The sequence below is a fragment of the Lissotriton vulgaris genome, chromosome 1_1, assembly GCF_964263255.1.
Source record: "Lissotriton vulgaris chromosome 1_1, aLisVul1.2, whole genome shotgun sequence".
NCBI classification, from domain to species: domain Eukaryota; kingdom Metazoa; phylum Chordata; class Amphibia; order Caudata; family Salamandridae; genus Lissotriton; species Lissotriton vulgaris.
In genome coordinates this window covers 1316894345-1316917203 of record NC_141685.1, presented here as the reverse complement: position 1 = coordinate 1316917203, position 22859 = coordinate 1316894345, and the positions used below count along the sequence as shown (strand labels likewise).

The window sequence follows — 22859 nt, the reverse complement described above, 5'->3', positions numbered from 1 at the left end:
CGTACCAAGTCCCACAATGGTGTCTGCTTCGGACATGCCCAAAGTAGGTGAAGGAGTGTTCCTGCCATCCTAGAGCCCCTCCAGCAATCTTTGCTAAGGGTTGGTTTACCCCTGTGTAGTCTGGCAAGTATGAGATATCAATACATTGTTATCTTGGTGCTGGGCTCAATGCTTGATGTATTACGAGCAGTATAGCATGCCTTAATGTATGTCTTCCCATTACTTGTGTGAATAAGCATCCCAGCTGCTGTTGCAAACACCTTTGGCCTGCAGTTTTCTCCTCCATATGGGAGTGAGTTAGGAGGGCGTATAGTTCGGTGATAATACACTTGTTGTCATCTTTAAGTAAGATTAATTTCTCATAGGTAGTGAATCGCCTCCGCGCCCACTCTCGAACCTCTGTGAGTACCCAATGCCTGATCTGAAAGTAGTGAGGGCATTCTGTTTTGGGTGTACTGTAATCGTTTTTCAATTGCTTGATGGAGATGGGACCGTCAACGTCAAAAAAACACTCTGATGGACCTGCAATCGACATGTTGCTATGCCAAAAAGACTGTGGGGTGAAGGCCCGGGGCAAAGTCTTGGTTGGTCAAAATGGGCATGAGCAGTGAAGGGAAGGTCGTTAGTTTCTTTCTGGTGCCCTCTCCTTCCCAGACAGCAAGGGTGGCTCAGGTGATCAGCAAAGAGTATAGACCCAACACCTTCCGTTTCCGGTGTAACCAAGGTACCTTCCATAGGTGCTCCTGTTCCACGTTCCATGAATCACCATTCCTTCTCAGTCTCTGGGCTGCTCCATTCCACCAGGAGTGTTTTAAGGAACATTGGTACCTAACAAGAAGGTTTGTAGCTCACAACATATGAAAGTAGAAATACATTGATGTCTACTTTTTATGTCTTATTGGACATGATCATTTTTTTTTTATTTTTAAAAATTGTTTTTTATTGAAAATAATAGACAGTTACAACAAACAAGACCATTATGCAAAGGACATCTGCAATACAGTTTCGACTAAACAGCGTTCCAGCGGTACAGCACCATGTAGGAGTATCACAATTGGGTTCAAGGTGCCTCAGTGTCTTCATTTACTGACTCGGGCTCTGGTGGTGTGCAAATATCTCCTCGGTATGCATTCCAGGCATCCCATATCTTTCCCCATTTACGGGGTCTCCCTCTGGCCACATACACCGCTCTCTCTCGAAACATGCACCAATCAACGTCATCCATCCATTTCCGAATCCGGGGTGCTCGACCGGCCCCCCAAAGTTGTGCAATGTTCCGCTTGGCAACCATACAGGCGAGTGTTACCCAGAGCCTGCCATGAGTCGAAAGATCGGAAGGCTCCCATACATTCAGCAAGCAGCGGCGGGCCTCCAACGGAACCTGCACACCCCACACCTCACTCATTTTCTCATGGATCTTGGTCCAGTATTTCTGAATATCAGGGCATTCCCACAGAATGTGCATGATGGTACCTAACATACCACAACCCTGTCGACAGTTTGCGTTTGAGGCGAGCCCCATTCGGCACAACCCCGGGCCCGTGGTATAGGACCGGTGGAGAATCTTAAGCTGCACCAAACTGAGTCTCATCGAGATTGCCACTTCTCGAGGGGATGACACAGCTTCCACCCAATTCTCATCATCCAAAATCAAACCATCTGCCACCCATTGCTCACGGACTCTCACCAGGGGATCTTCTGTGTGGTTGACCAACTTTTTATAGACCAGAGAGATCGCTCTGGTGGGGAGATAAGCATCCAGGAGTCGATCTTCCAGTGGGAAGGCCTACGGCGGCTTCACATCACGAGGGACAGCTGCCGCCAGGGCATGTTTGATTTGCAGATATCTGAATCGCTCACTCTCGTTCAAATGATATTTGGCCTGTAATTCCTCAAATGTCAATATACCCTTCTTGCCCCATATGTCTCTAATCTGGGAGATACCTATTAGGTCCCAACGATCGAAACCCTTCGACTTCCACAAGCTGCCCAGAGCTTCGGAGTTCCATAGTGGGATGGCCATAGTTATCCTACCCTCCCATTGGAGGGCGCGGTTGGCATCATGCCACGCCCGTGACGAAGCCGACACGGGACCCATGAGTGGGAACCTACCTCACTTGGCGTACAATACCCGGGTATACTCGCCCCCCGGCAACTAAGCACGATCCATTGCGAACCTGGGGTCAGCCGGGGAGCCGTAGATCGCGTGATTAATGGGGGCCAGTCGGGAAGCCCAGTAGTTTCTCCTAATACTGAGTAGTCCAATCCCACCGTCATACCAGGGCAACATCAATTTTGATAACGCAATCCGCATCCTCCCCGCCCAAAGAAGCTGACGCTGTAGCGATTCTATCTCACTGAAGTAAGTGGAAGGCACAGGATCAAAGAAGTTCTGCAGGGCGTATAAGAACCGAAGTAGCGCCATCATTTTGAACAGAACCGCACGACCCAATAGGGAGAGTGGCAGTTCCTTCCATTTTGCGACATCCCGGCGAAGTCTGGCCAGGGCGGGAGCCAGGCTAGCATTGAACAGCTGTTTAGGGTCCCTGGAGATGTAAATACCCAGATAGCGAAAGCCCACCTGCTCCTCCCTTACCGGGCAGGTATCTGGCACCCTGGGGGGGTCGCCGCTCAACACAAATAGGACCGATTTCCTCCTATTAATGGCAAACCCCGAATATCTACCATATATCGCCAAGATGTCCATGAGGACGATGAGGGACTGCCGGGGGGAGGTCAGATACATCAGGATATCATCCGCGTATAGCGAGATTTTGTCCTCCCACTCCGAAGTCCAGCGTAACCCTTTGAATGATCTATTCCATCGTACCCAGCCCGCCAGCGGCTCCAGTGCCAGATCAAATAAAAGAGGCGAGAGGGGACATCCTTGTCTGGTGCCCCGTCCAAGCCGAAAATCGCAGGACTTGTGATTGTTTACCACTACCCGGGCCAGAGGCGCAGAATACAGGAGACGGATCCATCGTATGAATTCGGGCCGAACCCGAATTTCTCCAACACCGCAAATAGATATGGCCATTCCACTCTGTCGAACGCCATAGTAGCGTCCAACGACAGCAGCGCCGCAGGCTCATGGATGCGAGCCGAGCCCGCCACCACACCATGGAGTCTTCGGAGATTAAGGGCGGTATTTCGGCGCGGCATAAACCCGGATTGATCCGGGTGCACCAGTTCAGTTATAATTTTCACTAGCCGGTTCGCGAGTAGTTTGGCCAGAATTTTAGGCTCCGCATTTGAGAGAGAGATCGGGCGATAAGAACACTCCAGACGAGGCTTGCCATCCTTATATATAACAACAATGATGGCAGTACGCTGGTCATAGGGAAGCATACCGTTTTCCCTACCCTCAAGAAACATGGCCTTCATAAAAGGAGCTGTACGGTCAGCATGGAGTTTGTAGAGTTCGGCAGGAATACCATTCGGGCTCGAGGCTTTCCCGGAGAACACCCCGCGGATGGCCATCGCAACCTCGTCATTTGTTATGTCGGAATCCATAAACTCCGATCCTCGGCCGATAGAGCGGGCATTCGGATATCCCGGATGACCTCCGCATTCTCTTCCACCGTGTGCTGTCCCCATGAGGTATAAACCTCCTCATAATATCTGGAAACTCGTCCGCTATGCGCTGTGGATCCGCCGTGGTCCCCGAGCCCGCGGTCTGCAGCGCCGGGACCATCGAGACCCCCAGTCTCCCTTCTCCAACCACGCTATCAATTTCCTCGCTTTGTCTCCGTGTTCATAGACTCTACTTTGTGTGTTAGCGTGCTGTTCCCTCGCCCCCTCTCGCGATAGGTGTTTGAACTCGTCCCGGAGAAGACTGAGGCGATGTTCACTGTCCGGGTCACCTGTGGTGGAGACCTCCCTTTCCGTCGCCAATAACTCCGCCTCGACCCTGTCAATTTCCGCCCTGCTCTTTTTCTTCTGCCCAGAGATTAGGGAGAGGGCCTTCCCCCCAGACAACTGTTTTGTAGGCCTCTCAGAGAGAGCAATCAGATTCGACTGTCCCCAAGTTCTCGCTAAAGTAGTTAACGGTGACACGTACCAGCTCCTTTTTGGTGGCGGGATGTCTCAACCGCCAAGCACTAATTGGTGCGACCCTAGCAACATTGTCCGGTCCGATTTTCAACTGCAACCATATCGGAGAGTGATCAGACACTCCCCTGGCCAGGTGGCGCACCTCCTGGACGAACGACGCTTGAGACACAGGCAATAGCAGATAGTCAATTCTAGAGAAAGAGTGGTGTGCCGCAGATGTGTGTGTGTATTCCATGTCTACGGGATGTCGAAGCCTCCATCCATCCACCATTCCTGCACCTGCAACAAACTCCGACAACCACCTACTAGAGGGAGGTAACACACTGGAGGGGTACCTGTCTAATTCGCCATCCATGACTGCATTAAAATCACCCCCAATCACCATGATGCCAGTGGGTAGCGACAAAAACATCCTACTCAGGTCACGGAAGGTGTCTGTCTGCAATGTGGGTGGTACATAAACTGAAAGGAACGTGATTGTTCTGCGCTCCCACAGCCCCGAAACCCCAATATACCGTCCACGGTTATCAGACCAAGTAGCCTGTATGGTGAGCGGGAAGGAATTCTTAACCAATATCCCTACCCCTCTGGAGCCTGAGGTGAAACCGGCATGGGCAACCAATTTATACCCACCCCTGTGTAGTGCCATACATCTCTTTCCCATGAGATGAGTCTCTTGTAGTAGGACCACATCTGGCAACCGGCGCCTGATCAACTGTCCCAACATTGCGCGTTTGATCTGGTCTCCCAGACCATTCACATTTCAGCAAAGCTGACGCCATATTCGTCCCCGGACAATCCTAAAGCGATACTCGACATCCTTTGCAAGCGTAGGTCATAAACAAAACACAAATCAACAAACAAAAGTCCCCACAACCCGACTCCCCAGCCCCCACCCTGCACCCCTGCATGCAACTTGTGCACATCCCCAACCAGCAGTGTGCCTGTCACCCCAAGACTAACTACAATATCTAAACGTAGAAAACGGAGGAGGACCTTAAAACAGGCCACCAGCTCACGCCACCCAAACCTGTATAAGAACCCCCTTCAGTGCAATAAAAACACCCCAGGGTTTTACAAAAAAAAAAAACACCCCAGGATATTAACAAAGTCAGCGGGGATTAAAAGATCTCCCCCAGCAAACCAGCTCCCATGCCACCCTGTCCAGCTGCAGCGACCAACACAGGATTATTGTTCCTTTTTGTCCATCGGGGTGTCGCCTTCGGTATCAGGCCCCTGGATTCCGTCCAACCAGTCCGATGCTGCTTCTGGGTGATCAAAAAACCAGGCTTTACCGTCGCGTCTATCCGGAGGCGAGCAGGAAACAACATGGAATATTTGAGTTCCGAAGCATGTAGCCGTCTCTTGATATTCATGAAACCCTGCCTTTGTTTCTGCACAGCCTGGGTGAATTCAGGGAAAAAAAGGAGAGACGCATTTTCATAAGCCAGAGGTCCAGAGGATCTCGCCGTCTGCAGAATAGTATCTCTGTCCCGAAAGTTCAAAATGTGGACAATCATCGGGCGAGGGGGCGCCCCTGTCTTCGGGCGGCCACCAGGTACTCTGTGGGCCCTCTCAACTGTGAAAAAGTTGCTAAGACCCTTGGGTTTCAAGTGGTTCAGGATAAGGTCTTCCACAAACAGGTCAGGGGTCTGCCCCTCCGATCTCTCCGGTATGCCTAGGATACGGACGTTATTGCACCTCGCCCGTCCTTCGTACTCATACAGCTTGCGAGCAAATTGGGTCCGAGACTCCTTCAACTCTCTCACTTCTCGCTGGAGATCCAACACATCGTCTGTGAGACTCTGTTTTAATCTCAAGTGATTTGACTTTTTCCGAGGTTTTATTTCAGGTCACTCGGATTAGGCCCACCTCAATATGGACAGTGTCCAACTTGGTATCCATCTTACCAAGGGATGACTGAATCCCGGTGATCGCCGCCATCAAGTCTTTCAATGTCGGGTCTGCCCCGGACGGGGCATCCTCATGACCACTCACTTGCATGTGTTTCTCGTCCACCGGGGACCCTTTGGAGAAACTGTACTTTCCCAGTCTGTTGGACTGGACCGGTTTGGTGTTCCTCAGCGTTTTTGGAGGTAGCTTCTCGGGATCCCCCCTCGTCGCCATTTTCCGTTTCTGTGCGACTACCAACTCCGCCGGACGAATGAACCCCTATATCACAAGGGCAATCGGCACAGCTACAGATTGTTCCGTAGTGGCGTGAATGCGCGGAGTCAATTGGAATGAGATGGGGGTCCGAGGGCCACTTGAGTGGGACGCGACTTCCAGAGATCGGGTCGCGCCGCACACTTTCGGTCCCTCCCGCCGATGTTGTTGAACTCCAAAGCAGGCAGTGTCACACGCAGGGTCCCGGTGGCATGCACAGTAGGCCCCAAAAGTTCCAGACGATAAATTCAAGTCGTCCGAGCGCCCAAATCATTCGGAATTTCGCCCAGTGGCTCGGGAGCGGGTCCCCCACCAGTTGGTAGGGACGGGGCTCAGGATATTGTGCCGGATGGCAAGTCAGGATGTGGTGACCGGCGGAGCCGATGCTCAAGCGGCCATCTTGGTCGCTGGCGCAGCTCCTCCCCTGGACATGATCATTTAATGTAAAAACTAAACAGAAAAATATACAAGTGGGAGCATAATTATATCAGGGAATTGAGGCAAACACGGGGTTTTGGCTGAACAATTACAACATTTAGGCCACCAATGAATACATTTGCGCATCCCAGCACATACTAATAAAGATATTCAGTTATGTCAGGGTGCGAGAAGTTAACAACGTTTGGATCGCTCTACAAGAATGCAGGGATCATCTTCAGTACAAAAGAATAGGTGCCTGAGGCAATTGGCTTTGATTCATTAGATGAGGTAAATGGGTCACGATACTGGTGTCAAGGCCCACTCGCTGCCGTCTGGCCACCTCAGGCCCTCTCTCCCACCCGCTGCCGTCTGGCCACCTCAGGCCCTCTCTCCCACCCGCTGCCGTCTGGCCACCTCAGGCCCTCTCTCCCACCCGCTGCCGTCTGGCCACCTCAGGCCCTCTCTCCCACTCGCTCCCGTCTGGCCCCCTCAGGCCCTCTCTCCCACCCGCTCCCGTCTGGCCCCCTCAGGCCCTCTCTCCCACCCGCTCCCGTCTGGCCACCTCAGGGCCTCTCTCCCACCCGCTGCCGGCTGGCCACCTCAGGCCCTCTCTCCCACCCGCTGCCGTCTGGCCACCTCAGGCCCTCTCTCCCACCCGCTACCGTCTGGCCACCTCAGGCCCTCTCTCCCACCCGCTGCCGTCTGGCCACCTCAGGCCCTCTCTTCCACCCGCTGCCGTCTGGCCACCTCAGGCCCTCTCTTCCACTCGCTGCCGTCTGGCCACCTCCGGCCCTCTCTCCCACCCGCTGCTGTCTGGCCACCGCAGGCCCTCTCTCCCACCCGCTGCCGTCTGGCCACCGCAGGCCCTCTCTCCCACCCGCTGCCGTCTGGCCACCGCAGGCCCTCTTTCTTACCCGCTGCCGTCTGGCCACCGCCGATATTGCAGCATTGCTCCAAAACCAGCCCCCACGGGTCCACAAAGGGCCCCCACCCTTCTGGCCCACCGGGAAAACTCCCTGTGCGAGCTACAGGCAGTCCGGCCCTTCCCACACAGCCAGTTCCTCCCACCCTCCTTGGTCCATATGTTCCACCATTGTCTTGCTTGTCCTCTCACCCAAGTCCTGCATCCTTCTCTCCCACCCTTCTTCCTAAGTTTTGCTTAGCTCTCTAACCTGCACTTGTTTGCTTTTGTTTTTAATTTAAATAAAAGTGCATTAGCGCAGGCGTGTCATAGATTGAAATTATATTTAGCTATTCAGCACAGCAGCCGCCATGTTGTACAGCTTGCCTAAAAATCATTGCCAAAAGTTCTCGTATGCGCAACCTTTTGCCTTTGTCAATGCTTGTTAGAAGACATTGAGATGGTTCTGAAACATTGTATGGGCAGGAAAAGAGATATCTTGCCTTTTGCTCAGATGACATTACTGGAAGTATTATCACATGCTGTCTTTAATATTAAAAAAAAACAACGCGGCATACCATTTTAGTAAGCAATCTTTATTGAAATCCTTCAGGTGGAGCATGTTGATAATCAGTAATTGATAAAGGCACAGCCAACTACCAAGAGTGGCTAAATCTAAAAGCATGGGTATTATTTTAAAAAATTCACAGCTTCCGCTAAATTGGCGTCTACTGTAGCCTTGTCTTATTTCTACTTTTTCCTGTATTTTTATTAGCATATTAATGTAAACCTATATTTCCATACAACGTCCTTACGACATTTCAAACATTTAATATACGTCTCTGTAAAGCCCTGTTTCCTGCTTCTGTTGTATGTTCTGCATTAGCTCAGTGTGCCCAGTGAGAGCCGACAGGCAGGTCCCAGATCCTGGGCTCCTTTGAATCCGTTGTGCAAGTGAAGCCGCGCGGCACAATGCCTCCCCCCAGACGTCAGCTGACCCCGGCTCGCCGTGCTCTCTGAGTCAGGACTCGGAAGATGACGCGGCACTTTGAGACTGAGGTGTTGTGATCCGGGGGCTCGCGTTCGCGCCGACAGACGTCCCTTGCTCGCGCTCCGATGTGGACATGCCACGACGCGTCCGGTTCCTTGTTTAGGTTAGGGAAGAGGCGATCTCCGCGCTGTAGTCGCTGGAAGAGCCCCTGCTGCCGCAGACCGATGCTGCGACCTGTCGTTCACAGACTGAGACAACTTTTCACACACAATGGCCGAGTCGGATCGTCTTAGTAAGTACCAGTAAGGATCTGCAAAATGCCGCGGGCGACAGACTGGCGAAAGATTTTTTGCATTTAAATCCTAGACTCTTGCTAAATATCTAAGTTTTATACCATCCTGGGTGATTTGGCAAAAACGGTTCAATTCGCAAATAAGTTTACAATTTAACGTGGTCTCAAGATTAGAAGTTAAGAATACTTTTGTTAGGTCAAAGACCGTCTAGTTGCGAAAAACTTATTGTGGACATGTCAACAGCTGACCTGTACAAAAACTTTTTCTTGGCTCTTTGTCACTGTTTTTAGGTCTCGCCTAGGCAGCACGTACGCTGCCTATTCAATCATGATATCTTTAGTCTATGGGCTTAGACCCCTTCTCCAACTTTTGATTGGCTTTTTTCAGTGTCCTTTAGAAAACGTTGCTTCTAATTGGGTAATGGATTCTGGTTGTCCCACCTTTTCTCAATTTTGAACTCCCACGGAGTATTGCTGGAGGACTTGTCCGCTTCCACTTTTGTCATTGAATTTTGTTTCTGTGGCACTTTTTTTTTCTATGTAGAACAAAAACCTCTGTAGTGGGGGCAGGAAGTTGAGCGTGCCTTCTACTCTGAGCAGCCGTATGCCTGCACCAGCCACCGGATCAAAGTGTGGTGTGTAATGACTTTCTTCCCCCCTCCCCCGCCCCATTATGAGAGGTAGGCCTTTTCTCTCCGCGTCCACAGCGGTGTGTGTGCTTTTAGCTAATCAACTCAGACCTGAGCGGACCCGGCGTCCGTGCATGGCGGACAACACACTTCACCATTGGGGAGGCATATATTGGCTTTGTGTGCACCTGAATCAACTACTTGGTTGTATCGGCCCGCGGTAGGCGTGCCGTGCTATTATTTTTATTTCGCCTTTCTTGGCTCGTGTTGCGTGACTGTAGTTGTGTATGCGTGGGTAAACAGGCTTTAATGACATGGTTTGGTAGCCCACATGACTCGGCATTGTGCTTCATGTTTCATATTTTTTTTTCTATTAGCCGCTCCTAAAGGTAAGTTTGCTAGCTTTTTAATTTTTTTATGGCACGGAGAGAGCCTACGCTGAGGCTCAAAACCAGTTTCCTAGTTCCAAAGTTGGCAGCTTTAGATGTTATGCCACATGCTGTCTCCAAGAGGATCTGCATTCTTTTGGGCTTTTATCTGCGTTTTAAATTGGTGGGTCACCCTCTGAATGCACCCACCTATAACCCTTTCCTCCCTTTTGTTCCCTGTTTATACGATGCACACTGCTAGGTTCCTGCGCTACACAGCACTCCAGAGATTGCAGAGGTGAGGCTCAGACCTGAGCGGTACCGGCATCAGTGCATGGCGCACGCACACTTCCCCATTGGGGAGGCATATATTGACTTTGTGTGCACCTGAATTAACTACTTGGTTGTATCGGCCCGCGGTAGCTGCAGTAGGCGTGCCGTGCAATTATTTTTATTTTGCCTTTCTTGGCTCGTGGCACTCATTTCAATGGTCACTGACGGATGAAAGGCTAAGGCCACTGATAAAATCCTGAGCTGTTCGCAAAGCCGCACTGATCTGCAAGTTACATTAAGAACTCGGCTGTAGAGGCGCTAACCCACGAGTTATCTTACCAGATTTGCACAGGTTTGCGTCAAATATCATCACACATTACTTTCTGCCAATAACCCATACTTCGCAATACGATTTTAACAACACGTTTTTTTATTATGAGGAAAACTGTTGAGTGAGCATGTTTGGGGAGGGGAAGCAGGGCCCGGAGCGAGCCCGGGCACCTGGATTTTCCCAGGAATATTAGCGACCTGGCCTCATTAGAACATAGGGGCCTCTGGCAGGTAAAGTCCATCCTGTGCAGGAGATGTAAACAACTAGCAGAGTGCCTGCAACGACTGTCAGGTCCAGCTTTGAACTGCTGCCTTCACATTCTGATACACAAGGTTCTCAAGCAATTTGAAAATATGAGTTTTATCATCCCTGTGTTGGTCATATGGAAGCTCATATATCTTCCTGTCCTACTGGCCGGGCTCACACCGCTCATCTGATAAGTATAAGTGTAAAAGGCTTCTGAAATGAAAGGTAAAAGGCTTCTGAAGTACTACATGTTACGAGTTGAGCTTTTTATTGGCGTTTCCAAAGCAACTTGAGTATGTACACCTTAAGAGATATCGGATTCATTCGTGCTTTTATCAACACCCACCTTTCAACCTTCCCCAAAGGTCCCCAAAACAGGTCTTCCACTTCCCAGCGCCTAGTGGTGGTTTAGACCGCTGCGAAGAACATTAAAAGATTCTCCAACAAATCAAACAACAACTTAATAATACACAAATAAACTACACAACACAAAATTCCACCTAACACAATTCCACAACTAACAATTCTAATTTAAACCACATAATTCCATTACAAACAACATAAATCCACTCCGCTATAAAAAATAAACATAAATGACAAAATCATTTACGCCAAAAACTCAAACCTTTACAAACATGAGACCGATTGCATTAGAAATTGTTTTCTTTGGTTACTATTTTGTGCTTAACTTTTTTGTTTTTAAAACCAGTTCATCTGATCTTTGTCCCTTCCGTGGAACATAGCATGTTTACCATCTCTGTGATTAGCTGCATTTATCTTTCCATAGGTGCCTGCTTTTTGTGAATCTTTTTTAATTCTTTTTCTGAAAATACTTTTGTGATTGTGCATGCGGTTTCAGTGTTGTGTGTCTTTCCCTCTTCCCCCAGCACATTTCTTTTCATAACATAAAAGTTCTACATTCAACGCCGTTGTCCTTTTGCGCTACTCAAATTTGGTTTAGTTTCATATACATTCGCCATTCCACGTGCTCTCCTGTGGGTTATTGGCTTTAAACCATTTAATGTTGCGTGTTTCCTATACTTCTACATGCTTGTTTCGTCTCTTAAAATGAACACAAACATAATTTTAAACAATTTAAACCATGCTTTTCTTAAGAATTACATTAAGGTGTATGCATTTTACCATCACCGTTTTTGTCCACTTCACTCTGCTCATTTCTTTTTTATAGCATTAGAAAAATGTAATTTTCCGTAACTTTGTTATACTTTAACTTAAGCTGTCACTCGTATACAGCTTTGCCTTTCAAGTCACTGTCCTGTACATTTTACCTCCACATTGCACTCTCTATCTTTTGTTTGTCCACTCCATGTAACTTTGTCTCCATTTGCTTCTCTTCTCACACCCTCCTTGTTGCTTCCCCCTACCAGCTTGCTCTGTGTTGCTCCCCCCACCAGCTTGCTCTGTGTTTCCTCCTTCCGCCTGTAACAGCCGTCGCACCAGCTTTCCCTATTGACGCACGTTCAGCGATCCCCACCCCTGCACTTACGCCGGCCGGCGTTAGCACGCGTATTTAATAAAGGAGGCGGAGCTGCATAGGCAGTCCGCGTGTAACCGCACGCGGTGTGTGTCCGCATCTTTATGCAGCGCACTGCGAGGCCTGTTAGCACCGCTCATCGCGGGAGGAGGCCCCCCCGCTATGGAACACTGGCGACGAGGGTGGAGAGGACATGCCTGCTCCTGCCCTAAGGAAGGTGTGACGCTGGCAGCATCACCCTGCTGTAACCACAAGGCTTCTCCAGAAATCTACAGGCCTACCACACGTGCTCCCTTACTTGGCCCCAGCCCAGGCGGACGCTGTCTCCTGGAGGCACCTGCAGTCCCCTCATCTGCTCCTGGCCGCCTCATCCGCCCGGTGGGCCACCGACACCACGATTAAAAGGGGTGAGTTGTGCATGCCCCAAGGAGAACAACAAGGACACCCTGGTGACCCACACCAGCCGAGTGAGTGCCACACACCTGTACACACATGGGCCCACACGACATCTAGTGCTGCTGCACCAGCTCCAGTAGGCCGTCTGCTAGCAGCAAGCCTCCTCGCTAGGCCGCACGTCGGTGCCTACGTCCAGCACCATGGGGTATCAGGATGACACCGCCAGTCCCTTGTGCCAGCACCCCCACATCACCCCCCTCTGGCATCCTGCCTCCCTTCAGTGAGTCAGCAGACCCCTCCACGGCCGCACCACGATGGCAAACATGGCTTGGCACCTGGAGAACTACATCATCGCCACGCGGGAAAAGGATGGGGCAGTAAAACGCTCACTTCTACTTCATTACGCGGGGTAAGAGAGCTACCTTCTGTTCAAGCATCTACCGAACCCATCCCACCGATGATTACGCTGCAGCAGTCACAGCCCTTAATGCCCACTTCGATCCCCAAATGAACCCAGACTTTGAATATTTCAAGCTAAGTCAAGCCAAGCAACGAGATGGCGAGTCAGTAGACGCTTTTCACGCATGACTAAGAGAGCTAGCCACCACTTACCTTGAAAGACATCCTGGTATTAGCACGGTCCCATGACCTGTCGGCGGCACGTGCAGAAGAGATGGACATGGCATTGATGAGGGGGCCGGAGAAGAGTGTCTCGGTCTAGTCGGAAAAAACTGATGCAGTCAAGGCGCCACGAGATCGCCAGCCACAGGCCCCAAGGAATTGCTACGGATACTGTGGGTATGAGGAACATCCCCCACAGTCAGGCCCGGCACAAGGGAAGACCTGCACCAACTGTGGCATTGTGAACAATTTTGCATCAGTGTGCAGGAGAAAGACACAGCGCAAGGAAGGAAACTGTCCCAAACCAACAAGAAGGATGGTCCGCCAGCTGTGGCAAGTCTTGCTAACGTCACAACCCGGGAGCAAGAAAAGAGAACAGACAGACTACCAAGGGGACAAGTCCACATCGGAAGACGAAGGGTAGACATATCTAGTCTCATTCACTCGAGCCCTGAAGAGTAGGAGGCGACCCCAACTTCGCTGCACGATCCAGATCGCAGGGTTTGATCCAGCAGTACAACAAGCTGAAACCCAAACCGGAACTCAGACCGTCGAAGGCAAACATCTTCGTATACGTCAGCGACTCGCCACTGCTGCTCAAAGGAAAAATGACTGTGCCAGTGCGATCAGGAGGCATCGAAACCTCCATCGACATCCACGTAATTAACCAGGAGGTGGACCAGCTGCTCAGCAGCCATGCAGCTGAGGATCTAGGTCTGGTGATGTTCGTCAGGAAGGTACAGATGGACCATACAGAAGAGTTTCTGAGCCAATTTAAGGACTTGTTTAAGGGGCTTGGCGAAATAAAGAGAGCCCCCATTAAGTTACACACAGACAGCACTGTCCCACCAACGGCCCTAAGACACCGGAGGGTCCCCTTTCACCTCCGACCGCTGGTAGAAGAGGAATTACAGAAACTCTAAGACCAAGGGGTCATAGAGAAGGTATCGGGCCCACACCATGGGTGTCACCCATGGTAATTGCAGAGAAGCCCTATCAATCAGGGAAGAACAGGCTTTGCATAGACATGAGCCTCCCAAACAAGGCCATTCGGCGCGAACGTCACATAACGCCGACGATGGATGACATCGTGGCCGATATAAACGGCTCCAAGTGGTTCTTGAAGCTGGATCTAAACGCCGGCTATCACCAACTAACACTTGCCAAGGACAGCCGGTACATAACTACGTTCAGTACCCACCTAGACCTCCGGAAATAGAAGAGGCTGAACTTTGACATATCATCTGCCTCAGATCTTCCAAAACGCCATCAAAGAAATCCTTGTAGGACTCCCTGGGGTCTTAAACGTGTGATATGAAATCCTCATCCACTCGAAGACAGTGGAAGAACACTACCAACACGTGTGGGCTACGCTGAAGGGACTGTTGGAACCCTGAGTAACTTTACACAGGGAGAAATGCCTGCTGTTCCAACAGATAATTGAGTTCTTCAGATACACATTCACTCAAGAAGGCATACAGATCGACCTGCGGAAGTCCCAAGCTATCAAGACCGCAGCTGCCCCCTCACCCTAGCAGAGGTCCGCAGTTTCCTGGAAATGGCCACGCACTGCAGCCGGTTCATTCCAGGCCTAGCCACACTTGCGGAACCTCTCCGAAACCTCACCCGGGCAGATACCCTGTGGCAATGGGGTCCAGCTGAAGAGACAGCGTTCCAAGCTGTCAAGAAAGCTCTCCTCGACAACAACACCACACTGGTGCATTTTGACCCCACGAAGAAAACCAAAATATTTGTAGATGCCAGTCCCGTGGGTCTAGGCGTGGTCCTTACCCAAGAGCAAGCACCCGGAAGATGGGCTGCCTTAGCGTATGCCAGCAAAGCGCTATAGCCAATGGAAAAACGATACTCTCAAATTGAAAGAGAATCCCTAGCGATCCGCTGGGGCTGCAGACACTTTCACCTGTACATATGCCGAAACCCATTCACTGTTGTCACGGATCACCAACCCCTGGTGCCACTATTCAGAGGGTCGTCCCCCCCCATCCCCCAGCACGCATTGAGAGGTGGGCCATCAGGCTCCAACACTATGACATGGACGTGGTCTACCGGCCTGGCACCAAGAAGCCAGCCGATTCCGTGTCCAGGCACCCAAACGCGACCCGGGAAGAGAGAGGAGCAGAACTTTGAGGACATGAAAGCCCACCTGGACATGCTGGCAGCCCTGATGTGCCCCTGAGCACTGGCGCTTGAAGTATCCTTCGCGGCCAGAAAAGAACCTGTCATGATTAAAGTCCTGGACACCATCCAAGGAGGGCTATGGCATCAGTTCCTGCAGTCAGCAAACGCATGGTCAAGCCCAGAGAAAGAAAGCCTGATGCACATGTGGAGGGTGAGGAACGAACTGAGCCTCACACAAGCTGGCCTTCTCCTGAGGAGGCCTGCATCGTCGTGCCGGCATCCCTGCAGCTGCGGGCAACACAACCGGCCCACGGAGGGCACCAGGGAATGCAAAAAATGAAGGCCTGCATGAGAGAAAAGGTCTGGTTCCCAGGGATGGATGCCCAGATAGAAGAAATAGTCCGCAAGTGCCCTTCGTGCCTAGTCACGAGCGGGCCAGAGAGACCAGCGCCCGTTCACACTGAAGAACACGGTCAGAGACCCTGGGAGAAAGTGAGTGCAGATTTTGGAAGTTTCCCTGATGGGCGAGTCACCCTAGCCCTCATTGACAGCTACTCTTAGTATCCGATAGTAGAAGCTGTGAACTCAACAGCTTTTCTCCATGTTGGCCCGGCGATTCAGAAATTATTTGGAATGTTCGGATGTCTGAAGTCTGAAGGAACTCCGCTGTGACAATGGACCCACATTCCAAGACATGAATTCTGCGAATTCATGCACCACCAGGGCATCCTGAACCGGCGCATCACCCCACAGTGGCCCCAAGCCAATGGGGAGATGGAACGTTTCATGAGAACGATAAACAAAACCCTTTGTATTTCCGTGGCGGAGCAGAGTGACCCTGGGCAAGAACTCCAGAGGTTCCTAGGAGAATATCAGAGCACACCACATTGTTCAACACGCCAATCACCCTGGCGCTAATGTTCAACGACACCTGGCGAGATGGCATCCCCCATTGCCCCAGGCTGGGCATCCTCTCCGTTCGACTAGGAGGGGGCACTCAGGAGGAGAGAGAAGCGTAATAACAATGCCAGCCAGACTCTGAGAGCGGTAGTCTGCCCGCTCCAGCCAGGAGACCCTGTTACCCTGAGAGACCGAAGGCCCGGAGTAAAGTTCCGAACTCGCCAGCTGGTGTGCGCGCATGTATATGATAAAGGAGGCAGGGCTGCGTAGGCAGTCCACGTCTAACAGCACTCTGTCTGTGACTGCGTCTTTATGCAGCGCGCTGTGATGCCTGTTAATGCGGCTCATCGCAGAAGGGAGGCCCCCGCTACGGAACTCCACCCTCTGTGTTGCTTCCTACTTCCTTCCTGTTGCTTCCCCACTCCATGATTCCGCTCTGTGTTAATTTTGCATTTGTTCCACCCAACCTCTTCATATTACTTTTTTTTTTAACTGAACCAACTCTAATTGAACAAAACAAAATAAAAAAGACAGGTGCGTCACTTTGTAAAATCCAGCTTCTTTGGTCCGGCCCCTGTTTATTAATTATGCTGCACAGCATCAGAGATTTAGTGCAACATGGCTAAAACCATTGGCAAAGCTAATAGACCCTAAAGACAGGACAAACTAGCTTTGCTATTTGTTTTTTCTGTTGTTGCTTCTTTGTTTGGATCAGGCCAGACGTTTTACAGTTCTATGTAAGTGAACAGTGACCGGGAACAATGAAACTAAACATGCACAAACACACACACGAGATAGGTTAGCTAAACTGATAAGCAGAAATGCAGCCTGACAGGCAGGCACATATATGTATCTGTTGGTATTTATTTAGCACAAGTCAAGCTAGGAAAGAACTGAGCGCTGTACATTACTTGGGGAAGTGGGAGACCAAGTACAAGATTGTGTACATCAAGCAGGGAATTACACAAATACAACTCACACATTACATGTCACTTTTTTGTAGGTACAAGGAGGTAAGTGATTTGCCCAGAATCACACGATGTTTAGTCAAGTGCGGAGCCTGGGATTGAACCTGGGTCCCCAGATTTCACCAAAATCAGCGGGCTCTAGGTTCTAGGCCATATCTCCCTAATGTATGTGTGTATGTTCTCATAGCTAGGCATCTACAAAGGCAACTGTGTAGACATCCAGTGCACAAGGCAACCAGGCAGACAAAACTGCCGCAGCTAAGCAGTCATCTTTGCAGCCAGGCAGACACTATATAGACGTATATATGAGAGTGTATGTCATGCAGGTCAACATTCAGTCAGTTCTGCATGGCTACACATTTGTTGGGAGTTTGATCTTTTTAAGTGTCAGATTCCAGAGCCATAATGGAAAAAGAGATCCTTCAAGATTCTGCTTAATCTTCACTACAGACGCGTCCTGAAAATGTGGCATAATCGCTAGCCGCCTGCCTAGAATAGCAAATAGGGCAGTAGGCAGTAGGATTCCAATGGTACAGTGTGGATCCCAGTGGTGCAGCTGTACCCTGGCCGCCATTAGGAGTGGCCTGAGATCAAGCCTGGTATGTTCCTCCTCTGGAATTGCCATTACTGGGGGTCCCAGTAATGCCTGTGGGTGGTAAAGAACTGCCTTTCAAGTTTTTGGGCAATAACATGAAAGAATTAAATTTACTATGCTGATAACTGCATGTTCTTCCCCATTATTTCACCTGAAGGTATTGAATGCAGGCAGTTTATCTACTCTCCACTGGAAACACCATGGAGGTGCAATATTCCTGCCAAACCTTTAGATCTGATGAGTCTGGTAACGCCTGTTATAACTGTATTAGAATGATTAGGCCACAGATAATAAGGCCTTAGCCTGTGTTTTGATTTACTTTTTCACAATGTGCCTATCTGCAAATTAGAAGCTGCTATTCCCTCCCACCTCACTGAGCTACTTTCCCTATCTGCTCCAAACACAACAGAAGGTAGCACAAGCATGACACTACACTAATGCGGTCCATAGTGTGTAAAACTGAACTATGCTCATGTGAACTACCAAGGTGCATTGTTCTCTGCAGATTCGCCGGACATGAGTATCAACGGGGTATATTGGAATTAGTTGGTCTCTGCTCTGTAAACATCCCCTCACTGCAGTGCCAAGCAGACTTCAATTATCTTCTCACTCCAGCAAACGAGAGGCTTGCACTAGTCTTCTTTTCCCCATGCAGCAGACTGAGCACAAACAAGGTGAGATTGATGTCACTCTCCGCTGTGGCATTGCATCAAAAATAAATCAGCCAAGTAGGATTTCACATTTGAGAATCGTAGGCACTTCTTACTTGGGTCACATGACCTGGTGACTCTTCACTAGTAACCACTAGAGGTCACAGTCCATGCCACTGAATTTCTATGACTAGAAAATGATCCAACTGGTCCCTTAAGCAAAAGGTAGGGTCAGCACCCAAATAGATGGCCAGTGTTTTGAAATTTGACAGATCCTTTCGCCTAGGAGATGGGACATCAGCATGTGGGATAAAGACCAACTGCTTCTGTTCTCACTCAAGCGGAAGAGGCAGTAGATATAGACACTCTCCTGGCACAGGGGAGCTTGGGATAATGCAGGCTCACCCTTCTTGAAAGGTGTATGTGTTGAGGCTGATCCTCGACTTAAATTTCTGTCTTGCTTCTCTTGTGGTTCTTGGGCAGTTTCAATGCCTTGCACTATCCTCACGACAGTACTGGCAGTCGGCTGACTCTTAGGCCCTCTTCCCTTTCATCCGGCCATTCAGGATACTTCCCAGACCTAGCCACATTCTGGAGGTAGACGGAGAGCCACAAAACTGTTCCATTCCTGGGTTTTCTGTGCCATTCTCCTTCACTGGTGCATTGGCCTGCCATGATTTTTGACAAAATTGTGAGTGAGTTGGCCAATGTTGATCTTCCTCTGCTGGCCACAGGCGAACTACCAATCAGCCAATCACAGGCACTGTTCAAAAGTTGAAAGGCTCCTCGAATTCTGGGGGTGCCTCTTTCCCTGTGCAACCGAATTACTGACATTTCAGCCTCTCTATCCACACTCGAACCAGGTTGGGCTGGTTCAGAACGGGATATGTTTTGGCCCTTTCTGGTTAAACATCATTGGTATGCGAGATGGCCTCTACAGAGGAAATGGGGAGGGTTAAGTTTCTCTCTTACAAGGGAAAACTATGTTAAACAAGTGCTTCGAACTGGCGGATACTCTCACCTAGAAGGTACAACAGTTTCATGAGCGGTGGACGGGATAGTGTGTAAATGCAGCTTGAAATGTATGACTTGGACATTACCAGCTCACCACAACAGAGACCACTATCTTTTGCAGTACTCTCATGTGTAGTCCATTGGACTCCAGCACTCATTTGTCCAGGGTAGCACAGCAAAAAAAAAAACCACACACCTCAACCATGTTACAGGCATCCTACAGACATAGTCCCATTTATAGGGAACATGGACTAGCAGTTTGTGCTAGACTGTCCTACTGGAGCAGAACCAAGCTAAATTTGCGTACATTTGGGGTTTTCTTGTCGAGTTGATGAGCAAAATCAGTGGAAATGAATGCAGTCCTGTGTAATTACACAGGGTCACATTCATTTCCACTGTTGAGATGAATTCAAGTATTCCACCTATCACTTTTATGTCCTTCCATCCTTCATACATGTCCCCCAAATGGTGAAGGTCAAGGACCCAAGTTGTGGAAGGGACTGAAGGATGTATGTTGTTACAACTTCAAAAGACAAAGGAGACAGTGGAAACTTCCTAATTATAGCACCTAATCCAAATCACCCCCAAATTTTAAATCTCCCTGAGTAGTTTGTATGGGCGAAGTGTGTGCACACTGGTTAACACCCACTGTCACAGTGATAGTTCATCCAAGAACTCAGTAAATTAATACTTAAAAGCAAAGGTGCACCACACAATTCCAGAAATATAATGTCAATGATCACAGACGTAGATTTTCTTAGTTGTGATTTTCTTTATTCCAAAAAAAGGGTGTACAGTCAAAACACGGGTGTTCGCAGCCGACTCGTTTCGTCCTCAAGGGACTTCTTCAGGGCAAATTCTTATGAGTATATATAGTCATCTTAATCGGTTTCTATTCTGGGAAGGAAGCCGTTCTTCGCGTGGTGCAGTACGAAGGAGGATGCGGGGAATCTAAAACTTTATCAAGAGTCATCCCTGATGGAACAATTATTTTTCTGTCCATCCTCCTCTGAACACTAATCTATATTATAACCAAAGAGGACTATTCATAGAAATCTTGCGAAATTCTTGAAGACGATTCACATTCTGACTACTCTTTGTCATGCACATGCGATTTTGTGGCTTCCTAATACTACCAATTAAGAGATCATTTGGAAACGCTCATCCACAAAGAAACCGATTACGATGACTATATATACTCAAAAGAATTTGCCCTGAAGAAGTCCCTTGAGGACGAAACGCATCGGCTGCGAACACCCGTGTTTTGACTGTACACCCTTTTTTTGGAATAAAGAAAATCACAACTAAGAAAACCAACGTCTGTGATCATTGACATTGTATGTCGTTACAACGCATGCTTTTTCCATGCATGCCTTTACAACGCAGGTTTTACAACGCAAGTCGTTACAACGACTTGCGTTGGGGGGCGCTGGATAGTGAATAGTTTAATTTACTATTCCAACTCCAGTCCCCGTGGATAGTAGGGAAGGTTTTGGATAGTAAATTAAACTATTCCCTATCCTACAGCGCCCTCCAGCACAAGTCGTTGTAACGACTTGCGTTGTAAATCCTGCGTTGTAAAGGTACTGCGTGGAAAAAGTTTTGTTGTAAAGGATGTTTCCCGGACTGAACAGGTCTTTTCCAGGGGAGAGCAAATAGGCACCCTTCCTACATTTGTAAAGGTAAAAGGCTAGTACCTTTTACTAAAAATTACAGAACTAGCAGCATCAGTCACTGCATAACCTGGGTTCATCTATGATGGCCACCCACACAAAATAATAAGTTGCACATTGGGTATCCACCTGGCATCAGAGCCTAGTTCTGATGCCAACTTAAGCAGTGAAAGGGAGAACCACCTGTGGCCTGGTGTGATTTGCAAACGTACTAGGGTAAAACGTTCAGGCCTGTGCGTAAAACATAATGACCATGATGGCTTACCTTCAACAAGCAGCGCAGATTACCTTTGTGCCAATCTTAGCTCAAAAACATGATTGGTTTTGAAAAGTCCAGTCACCACTTCAGCCAGCAGTAGATCTTGCATAGTAGTGAGATTAATATTGTAGTGGCGATAATGTTTTCTCCGATTTGAGACTAATTGTTTTCTCCTTTGTGGCAATTCTGGAAAATGTGAAAACAAACAATTCAATTCACAGAGAAAGGTTATTTTGATATACCAAACTATACCAAACGAAAAATTAATTAATCCTGACTCCAATTTCATTATCCATTATACAGCCTTAATAAATATTTTGTCAAAACATCGCAGCTTTCATTTTGGAATCTGGGCATCATATTATGTAAAGGTGGAGTCCTTGGGCCATAAATTGATGACAAACTTTAGTGACTAAAACGGTGTGCTTTTTTCTTTATATTCTTTTCAGAATGTATGAATAGGCATACAAAAACCACCTCTTGTGCCCTGAACATAACCTCTCGGTAGTTGGTCATCAACAGACCACTGAGCCTGTTTTTTGATAATTTGTAGACCATGCATATTGGACTTTGTCAATTGTACTTGAAATACCACAGCTTGAAACATCTTTTGATGTTCTTCTCAGTCCTCATTGCTTGTGTTGCAGTTTGGCTTTCAGGAAAATGAGTGTTAACCGTTCTATGCTCTACAAGCTCAGTCACAATGTGGTGTTGTGAAAAAGCTAAAATGTTGGAGCATCTTCTGTTAACTCCCATTTGGCAATAAAGTGCATACTCCTGATTCAGTTGGCACTGGTGTTAACATTCAATATTGCATACATTCCTGACAATTGCATCTTTTGGGAGCATCTGCCAAACCTGAAACCTTGTGTTTCTACTAAACATACACTTAAAAGCCCTCCTACCTCTTGCCTACTTTTTCACTAAGCTTGCGGCCTATTGCTTCCGGAATCTATACTAATATTCTGAAACGGATTCCATCATTATCATGTCATTGTCAAAAGTGCCTGGAGTTGAGCCCTATTTTCCCCATATCCCCTCTTCTGCTGCAAGTCTGCACGTAATTGCTTAGAACTGAATCTTTGTATTGCCTGTTATCCATCTGTGAATGCTGCTAACCCTGTAATTATTGTATTGCCTTAGAAAGTGGGTCTGGAGACGGTGCCAGAAATGGAGACATTAACACAGCGGCCAGTGACTACAGTACCATACCTGCATCACCAGAGTCTCAAGAGGAGCTGTTTGCCACCTACTTCGATGAGAAGGTCCCCATTCCTGAAGATGAAACGGTGAGTGCTGACAGTGGGTGATAGCAGATGCTTGATGCAGCTTTAAAGGTATCAGTGCACCAGTGATGACATGATTTAGAGTCAGATCTGTCAGAACTTTAATCACATTCTTAGCTTCCTCATAATGGAGGATAGAAGGTATCTTATTGCTCCTTGACAGACAGAATCATTGCTATTTGCAAAGCCATGG

The 22859-nt window shown here is 48.8% G+C and overlaps 1 protein-coding gene across 5 annotated transcripts in view; it reads left to right on the top strand.

Annotated features, from left to right (window-relative positions):
* The window catches only part of SLC11A2 (solute carrier family 11 member 2), a 445949-nt gene that overhangs the window by 210819 nt on the left and 212271 nt on the right, over positions 1-22859 (top strand). For 4 of the 5 annotated variants that reach the window (XM_086965754.1, XM_086965745.1, XM_086965763.1 and 1 more), the window contains exon 3: positions 22524-22669. In XM_086965754.1, the coding sequence (XP_086821880.1) occupies positions 22524-22669 (146 nt within the window). Of the gene's footprint in view, positions 1-8551; positions 8824-22523; positions 22670-22859 lie in introns of those variants that run through there. The other variant, XR_015309911.1, reaches the window with a different exon arrangement.